Genomic DNA, 9,135 nt, shown 5'->3' on the forward strand with positions numbered 1-9,135 from the left:
AAAAAACTGTATTGGAGTATAGTTGATTTACAATTTTGTGTTCGTTTCAGGTGTATGGCAAAGTGATTCAGTTATACGTATATATACATTCATTCTTTTTCAGATTCTTTTCTCATACAGGTTATCACAGAATATTGAGTAGAGTTCCCTGTGCTATACAGTAGGTCCTTGTTGGTTATCTGTCTTATATATAGTAGTGTGTGTGTTAATCCCGAATTCCTGATTTATCTATCCCCTTCCCCATCCCAGGCTATGTAAATGCCAGTACAACAACAAATTGATTGAGTCCATCTTCAGGAGAACAAACCCCTTACGAGACAGGTTTTCTTGGTAAAAATCAGTCTGTAATATATTTACTGTTGGTAAGGTACTTACTGGACATGAACCAGTAGAAGTCAGGATTCTTATTCAAAAAGATGCTTACACTTTGCTGTAGAGAAGGATATGGTATAGATATATAAAGACATTGTGTTAGGGTGGCTGCTGATATGGGGTATATTCCTATTCTTTGGTTAAGGACTAGGGCCGGCACATAGGCAGGCTCCAGGATGTGCCAGTGTTAGTCTTCTCATCTGTATAGGTCCTTCTTTACATACTAAAGAGAGCCATCTGCTGGTAACCTTAGGCAGCAGTTTTCATACTTTTTGGTCTCAGTCCCATACACACTATGAAATATTATTGAGCTTTTATTTTATCTATCAATCTTCACCATATTAGAAAGTCAAACAGACATTTAAAATATTTATTTCTGGGCCGGAATCGCCATCTTCCAGTAATTGGCCAAAATGACCAACACAAAAGGAAAGAGGAGGGGCACCCGCTACATGTTCTCTAGGCCTTTTAGAAAACATGGAGTTGTTCCTTTGGCCACATACATGCGAATCTACGAGAAAGGTGATATTGTAGATATCAAGGGAATGGGCACTGTTCAAAAAGGAATGCCCCACAAATGTTACCATGGCAAAACTGGGAGAGTCTACAATGTTACGCAGCATGCTGTTGGCATCATTGTAAACAATGATGGACCGGTACGCGGGCCTCTCACTGCTGTGGCCTCTCCCGTTGCGGAGCACAGTCTCCGGACGCGCAGGCTCAGCGGCTCTGGCTCACGGGCCCAGCCGCTCCGTGGCATGTGGGATCTTCCCGGACCGGGGCACGAACCCGCATCCCCCGCATCGGCAGGCGGACCCCCAACCACTGTGCCACCAGGGAAGCCCCCAAGGGCAAGATTCTTGCCAAGAGAATTAATGTGCATATCGAGCATATTAAGCACTCTAAGAGCCGAGATAGCTTCCTGAAACAGGTGAAGGAAAATGATCAGAAAAAGAAGGAAGCCAAAGAGAACGGTACTTGGGTTCAACTGAAGCGCCAGCCTGCTCCACCCAGAGAAGCACACTTTGTAATAACCAATGGAAAGGAGCCTGAACTGTTGGAGCCCATTCCCTATGAATTCATGGCATGATGGGTGTAAAGAAAATAAAAGACCTGGACTGTAAAAAAAAGAAAAAAAAATTTATTTCTTTGCCTAAGAATAACAATGATAAACCTAATACATAGTAACATAAATAACAGATGGTTTCATGAAAAATAACTACATTATCCAAACCAAAAAATTTAGTGAGAAGCGTGGCATTGTTTTGCATTTTTACAACTGTCTCTAGTGTCTGGCTTAAAAGAGGACAGCTGGATTTTCATGTTTGCTTCTGCATTCAGTCTGTTGTAATCTGTTGTGTTGGTCAAAGTGTGTGAAGAAAATATGAACTCAACTAGATATTTAGTTGGAAAAGGGACAAATATTTCATTAGTCTTTTCAGATAATTGTGAATATTCTTCTTTGATACTAAACCACAATTCAACAAGAGGTAATTTCTTTTTTATAAAATTCAGAAAATTTTTACTTCATGAAGTGTTTTACTTCACCAGTCAGATACAGATGCAGACATGAATATACTGACCTTTTATTTATCTGTTATTTTAGCACACTTTTGCTATTTTATGAAGCAAACCATTGCAAGTTGACTTAAAAATTAAAAAAAAAATTTTAAACTATATTTAAAGGTTACTTTCCATTTACAGTTATTACAAAATATTGGCTATATTCCTTGTGTTGTACAATACATCCTTGAGTCTATCTTACACCCAGTAGTTTGTTCCTCCCACTCCCATTGCTATATTGCCCCTGCCCTCACTGGTAACTACTAGCTTGTTCTCTATATCGATGAGTCTGCTTCTTTTTTGTTATATTCACTAGTTTGTTGTATTTTTTATGTTCCACATATAAGTGATATCATATAGTATTTGTCTTTCTCTGTCTGACTATTTCACTTAACATAATGCCCTTCAAATCCATCCATGTTGCTGCAAATGGCAAAATTTCATTCTTTTTTATGGCTGAGTAGTATTCCAGTGTATATATCACATCTTCTTTATCCATTCATCTGTAGATGGACACTTAGGTTGTTTCCATATCTTGGCAATTGTAAATAATGCTGCTATGAACATTAGGGGGCATGTATCTTTTTTTTAAAACATCTTTATTGGAGTATAATTCTTCACAATGGTGTGTTAGTTTCTGCTGTATAACAAGGTGAATCAACTATACATATACATATATCCCCATTTCCATGTATCTTTTTGAATTAGTGTTTTTGATTTTTTTTGATGTATACCCAGCAGTGGAATTGCTGGGTCATATGGTAGTTCTATTTTTAGTTTATTGAGAAACCTCCATACTGTTTTCCACAGTGGCTGCACCAATTTACATTCCCACCAACAGTATATGAGAGTTCCCTTTTCTCCACATCCTTGCCGACATTTGTTATTTGTGTTCTTTTTGTTGATAGTCATTCTGACTGTTGTGAGGTGATATCTCATTGTGGGTTTGATTTGCATTTCCCTGATGATTAGCAACGTTGAGTATCTTTTCATGTGCCTGTTGGCCGTCTGCATTTCCTCTTTGGAAAAATGTCTATTCAATTCTTCTGCCCATTTTTAAATCAGGTTGCTTGTTTTTTTGACATTGAGTTGTATGAGCTATTTATATATGTTGACTATTAATCCCTTATCAGTCATATCATTTGCAAAGTATTTTCTCCTATTCAGTAGGTTGTCTTTTCATTTTGTTGATGGTTTCCTTTGCTGTGCAAAAGCTTTTAAGTTTAATTAGGTCCCATTTGTTTATTTTTGCTTGTGGTTCCTTTACCTTAGGAGACAGATCCAAAAAAATATTGCTATGACTTATGTAAAAGAGTGTTCTGCCTATGTTTTCCTCCAGGAGTTTTATACTATCCAGTCTTACATTTAGGTCTTTAATCCATTTTGAGTTTATTTTTGTATATGTTGTTAGAGAATGTTCTAATTTCATTCTTTTAATGTATCTGTCCAGTTTTTCCAGCACCACTTCTTGAAGAGACTGTCTTTTCTCCATTGTATTTTTTTGACCATAAGTTCATGGGTTTATCTCTGGACTTTCTATCCTGTTCCATTGATCTATGTGTCTGTTTTTGTGCCAGTACCATACTGTTTTGATGACTGTAGCTTTGTAGTATAGTCTGAAGTCATGGAGCCTGATTCCTCCAGCTATGTTCTTCTTTCTCAAGATTGTTTTGACTATTCAGGGTCTTTGTGTTTCCGTACAAGTTTTAAAATTATTTGTCCTAGTTCTGTGAAAAATGCCATTGGTATTTTGATGGGGATTGCATTGTATCAGTAGATTGCCTTGGGCAGTATATTAATTTTTTTTTTTTTTTTTTTTTGCGGTACGTGGGCCTCTCACTGCTGTGGCCTCTCCCGTTGCGGAGCACAGGCTCCGGATGCGCAGGCTCAGGGGCCATGGCTCACGGGCCCAGCCGCTCCGCGGCATGTGGGATCTTCCCGGACCGGGGCACGAACCCACGTCCCCTGCATCGGCAGGCGGACTCTCAACCACTGCGCCACCAGGGAAGCCCTAATTTTAACAACATTGATTCTTCCAATCCAAAACATGGTACAAACATCTGTTTGTGTTGTCTTCAGTTTCTTTCATCAGTGTCTTATAGTTTTCAGAGTATAGTCAACAAGACAGTTTCTTAAAGGTCACTTGCAGTGTAGAATATGAGAACATGTCAATGAATTTTTGTCCTCTGTAACTTAAAATCCATTGGTCCATCTTGCACTTTGAATGGCTCTTTTATCCATATAGGATTTTGTAGCATCATGCATTGATCATTTGGAAAACATTAGATCACTAAATAATGCAGCTCTTCCAAATGTTGACACATTTTGTTACACAATATTTAAAAAAATCACAATTATTTATTGTGATTACTACCCATCTCCTCAGAAAAGGCTTTATATATCTGAAATTTGTCAGGGTCATACTGGTGGGTACAAATTTTCCAAAATTCCAATTTTTGCTTGAGAGCTCAAATTTTTATTGTTAATAACAAATACTGTCAATTTTCCTTGAAGTGACAGGCTCACTTGATTTGTTGTTGAGAAATGTCCACCAACCAGTTTCTTTGTCATTCTTTAAAGTAAAGATGGTGTTCCATGAAGAAAGAAGCTAGTTCAGCTTGAAACTCAATCACACAAGTACTTTTCCTTGAGACAACCTCATGATAGCAGAAGTGCTTTATATGCACTTCTTATTTTGACACAAAGCTTATTATAAAGGTGTACTCAGGGTTGGGAGTTAATAAAATTGCTATTTTTAACTGATTCATCAAGGAGATTTTTAAGTGGAACTGACATTTTAAAAAAACTGTGAGTGCATGCTGGTGAAGAATAATATGACCACTGGTACAGTTTCGTGCCCCTGCCTTGGTTTGTGTTAAAATGCCAGCAGTTTTACCCCCACCATTGCTTTTGCTAATGTCAAAAACAGTGAAGAAGACAAATGATGTCTTAGTATTATTATGAAAACAGTTTCAGGCTCACGGACCATCTGGCAGGTTCTCAGGGACCCAGACCCAGCTCCCAGAGCCTAGCCCCCTCAGGCAGCAGGAACACCCCCTTCAGCCTGTCCTTCTGCAGCAGGAAAGGTACATTCTCCTCCTGCCATGTCCCCTCTCCTCACCTCCCTTGGAAACAGGCCCAGCTGAACTTTAACAGTTTAACCAGCTCTGTCCTGTTCTTTCTTTACCCTGCATCAGGCCAGTGCTGTCTGTTAAATCAGGGAGCTCTCCTTCCTTTTCTTTTTTCTTTCCTTCGGGAGTTTGTATTAGTGTGCCAGGGCTACTGTAACACATCACTACAAACTGAGTGGCTCAAACAACAGGGATTTATTTTCTCCCAGTTTCGAGTGTTTGCCCTCCCTCAGGTGGTATGCAGAAGTCTTGTAATCATGGTTCTTGCTTGGGTCTCTTAATGACAAACAAAAGGGAAGGACCCAGTTATCAAAACATCTAGAGAAGTCAGGATCCTTCAGTGCTTAAGGACAACAGGCCTCAAGATACCAAGTGGTCCCAAAGAGATGATAGGAAAGATCTCCCAGAACCTATGTCTCAGATAAAAGTGAAGGTTATTAGGGCCAATCAATTTCTCTATCTCTTTGGGTAAGTTTCTGTTTCTTCTTCCCTATGGTATGGATGGTTAAGATGGTGTTCTGTGTGTGGGAAAAGGGGTTTTTGCCTTTTCTTTCTGTCTTCCTTTCCTTCATATGAGCTGGGTTCAGAATAACCTGTTTTTGAGCTGTGAGTGAGACTTCTTATCTGAGAACCATGACATCAAGAAAATCTCCAAACTTCTCCTTGTCTTCTTTTAAGTTACCTGCAGTCCCCAAAGGACCAGGCTATTTCAAGGGGGATCCTGACACTGGCTAAAATAATTAGCAGTATGCATCAGTCTATTCAACTTCTTAGAGACTGGTGTCAGAGTTCAGAGGAAGGAGCATCTCTGGAGAATGGGGTAATACCTTGGAGGCAGTGACCCAGTGCTGACCATGGAGGGGATAGTCTGGATGTGAGAGGCTGGAGGGGAGGTGGCCCTACTCAGATATCTACCGACGTTTTAGCAAGCGTGCAGCTGGCAAGGAATTTTTAACTTCCACATTCTTTTCGCAGGCCTGGTGTTTAGGACAGCTGGGTCCTGGTGCTGCTGAGGTTATAGAAAAGGAAGAGAATGGGTTCTACCAAGTACTAGGCACGTTGGTCCCATAACTTCCTTCAAAGGTTTCTACACCAGCTCTGACACACACTAGCTCTGTGACCTGGGTACCTTTCTTAACCATTTTATGCCACAGTTGTGTCTATAAAATGTGGATTATGCTGACTTCCCAGGGTGGTGAGGATTAAATAGGTGAGCACATGGAAGTACATGTGTAGCACAGAGTAAGCAATCAATAAAATATAAACCGATTATTATTATTAATTTCACTTCATTGAATCCTCTCATAACACAAAGAGAGGGACGTGATTACCTCTTTTAAGGCATAATTTCACAAAGATAAAACCATGAGTCTTGTGCAAATATGAAATGAACATATATCAAAGATTTCATTTATCTCATTAATTAGTGAAAGAATCATTAAGATGTTAAAACTAGTTCAGAGGGCATTTGAGAAGCTAGGTATTCTGTAGGCAATGTTAGGATAAGATTGCTAGATAAGATACAAAATTGAGTACTGTCCACCAGGGACAGTGGTTACACCTTACACTGGATAGAAATTATCTGCATCCTGTAGGGTAGGAAAAAGTTTTCCTTGACCCTCTTCTAAGAGACTCTAGTTCCTGGCTGGGTCTGAAAATTAAACTGACAAAGACAGTAACAGGAGAAAAGCATACAACTTTAATTTTTATGTGTACGTGGGATCCTTCACAAGAGAATGAAGACCCAAAGAAGTGACCAGGCAGTTTTTATACCTTTTAGAGAAAGAAACAATAAATTTGTGAAGAATGGCAAGACAGTCGGGTTTGGGCAAGAGGTAGTAAATGGTGAAGAAGTAACAAGGAAGGTAAGAGTGAGTTTAACAAGGTTTGTTTGTACAGATTTCTCGGCCCCTAACTCTCTGTCTCTAGTGATAAGAATGTCTTCCTTCCTCTTGGTTCAGGGAGGTACCTTCAACATGAGAGTTTTATGACCTGTTTAAGGCAGGAAGGGAAAGGTGAGAGTGAGCTTCCTGCTTCTGCTGTTTTCTCAAACTCATTCAGCTTGAGATACTCGATATGGTAAGGTGCCATATTTTGGGGTAGTGTGTCCTGAACCCCATCAGTTCCTACTGGACAAAAATTTTCCAGTTAAACTCTGCTCCTACAGAGTAGAAAAATACCCTAGACAATGGAAAGGCCAATACAAAACTACACTGAAAGTATACCCATTAATCCCTTTTGCCTGTTTTGAAATTTCGGATAAATTTTCTGATAACTCCAAGCTATGAATAGGGAAATCGTGTCTCAAAGAGGCTAAATAACTTATGCAAAGTTATACAGCTAGAAATGGCAGAGCAAGAATTCAAATATACGTAGTCCATGTTCTGTTCAGTAAACCTGTTAACCTCCACTCAGATACAATTCATTCTTGAAGGAGATGGCTAGAGTGCTCTATCCAAGGAATTCCTGGTCTCCTCTGAGGTGGGAGGGAGCAGGGAAGAGTTAAAAAAGGAACAAAACTTCAGAATTCCCAGGACACACAGCGTTGCCAATCTGTCCACCATTAGCAAAAATATAAAAAATATACTTCCTCTCTTCTCCTCTGCTTTTTAAAATTTACCACAAGATGAAATACATTTAAGGTCACTGTGTGGGTCCAGGTATGTGGAAAATCATTTATAGGCTCTGATGTTACTCCGGATTGGAAGTAAATAAATTTGTTACTAATTTAATAACTCAATATAAATTCTCCTTACACTCTGTTAATACAATTACTTTCGAATGGGAGTGACAATTTTTTATTTTATGTAGAAATGAAAGAGTTTCTAATTTTCATAAGTACCCCTTTCGTGGGTTGTTATTAGCAAGGATAAAATGTAACTCCATAAGATAAGTTTGAAATGGAGGCAGCTGTTTGCTTTGTATTCTCTTCTAACTTTGTCAGAATTTGTCAAAACATGATGTAAGGCAGAAATGCATGGTGTAGGTGAACCAGAGTAGGATTATTTATAAACAGAAACTTGAGCCAAATGCAGCAGTAAACTAAAAAATAGAACAAATTACATTAATCGGTTTTTAAAAATAGGGAAAAAGTTTTTTTTGTTAAAAAAAACCTAACAAGCCAGTTTAAACCAGATTTGAATAGTATTGGGGTACAAAACTTGTCATTAGTAATTGGCATCTGAAAATATCTTAGGGAGGGTATTGTCTTAATTTAGGAAAATGTTTGTAAGCCACTTAAGGAAGGAAGGTATGCCTGGAGGTATGGACTGGAAGAAGTAGGATCTTCACAGGACTTGGAGCCTGTGGAAGAGGTGGACCAAGAGATCTTCCCAGTGGAGGAGTGGGCAAGTCTTTTTAAGAACAGGGATTTTTAGTATTCACTTCATTTTATTTTTTTAACTTCTTTGTTGGAGTATAATTGCTTTACAATGGTGTGTTAGTTTCTGCTTTATAACAAAGTGAATCAGCTATACATAAACATATATCCCCATATCCCCTCCCTCTTGCGTCTCCCTCCCACCCTCCCTATCCCACCCCTCTAGGTGGTCACAAAGCACCGAGCTGATCTCCCTGTGCTATGCGGCTGCTTCCCACTAGCTATCTATTTTACATTTGGTAGTGTTTATATGTCCATGCCACTCTCTCACTTGGTCCCAGCTTACCCTTCCCCCTCCCCGTGTCCTCCAGTCCATTCTCTACTTCTGCATCTTTATTCCTGTCCTGCCCCTTTACTATTCACTTTAAAATTATGTGTTTGCTTTGCCACATTGCAAACTCTTCTGAACTCCTGCAACCTCAGTGTACATGTGCTAAAGATGGGTGAGTGGCGTTTGGTTTTATTTTGGTATGGTGGTGGCAGTGTCAAAGTCGCTGGGGGATTCAAGAGAAAATGATTAATTTCCAAGAAAACAGCCATGAGAGGGAGCCCCATAAGAGGTGGCGAGTGTCTAGGGAACAGAACTTGAGGGCTGGTGGTGACCTTGGGAATGCAGCTCCTGGAGGGTGCGGTGTGTGGAAGAGGGGACGTGAATTAATGTGTTTTAAATACCAAAGGACAGGATGAGGT

General features: G+C 39.5%; 1 protein-coding gene across 1 annotated transcript; it reads left to right on the top strand.

Annotated features, from left to right (window-relative positions):
• Positions 1 to 785: 785 nt before the first annotated feature.
• Positions 786 to 1,462, top strand: LOC136120869 (large ribosomal subunit protein eL21-like). The gene is made up of 2 exons (XM_065874537.1): positions 786 to 1,028; positions 1,223 to 1,462. Exons 1-2 carry the CDS (start codon positions 786 to 788, stop codon positions 1,460 to 1,462), a joined length of 483 nt encoding a protein of 160 aa, XP_065730609.1.
• The last annotated feature ends 7,673 nt before the right edge of the window (positions 1,463 to 9,135 follow it).

Source organism: Phocoena phocoena, chromosome 3, assembly GCF_963924675.1.
Source record: "Phocoena phocoena chromosome 3, mPhoPho1.1, whole genome shotgun sequence".
Taxonomy (NCBI): Eukaryota; Metazoa; Chordata; class Mammalia; order Artiodactyla; family Phocoenidae; genus Phocoena; species Phocoena phocoena.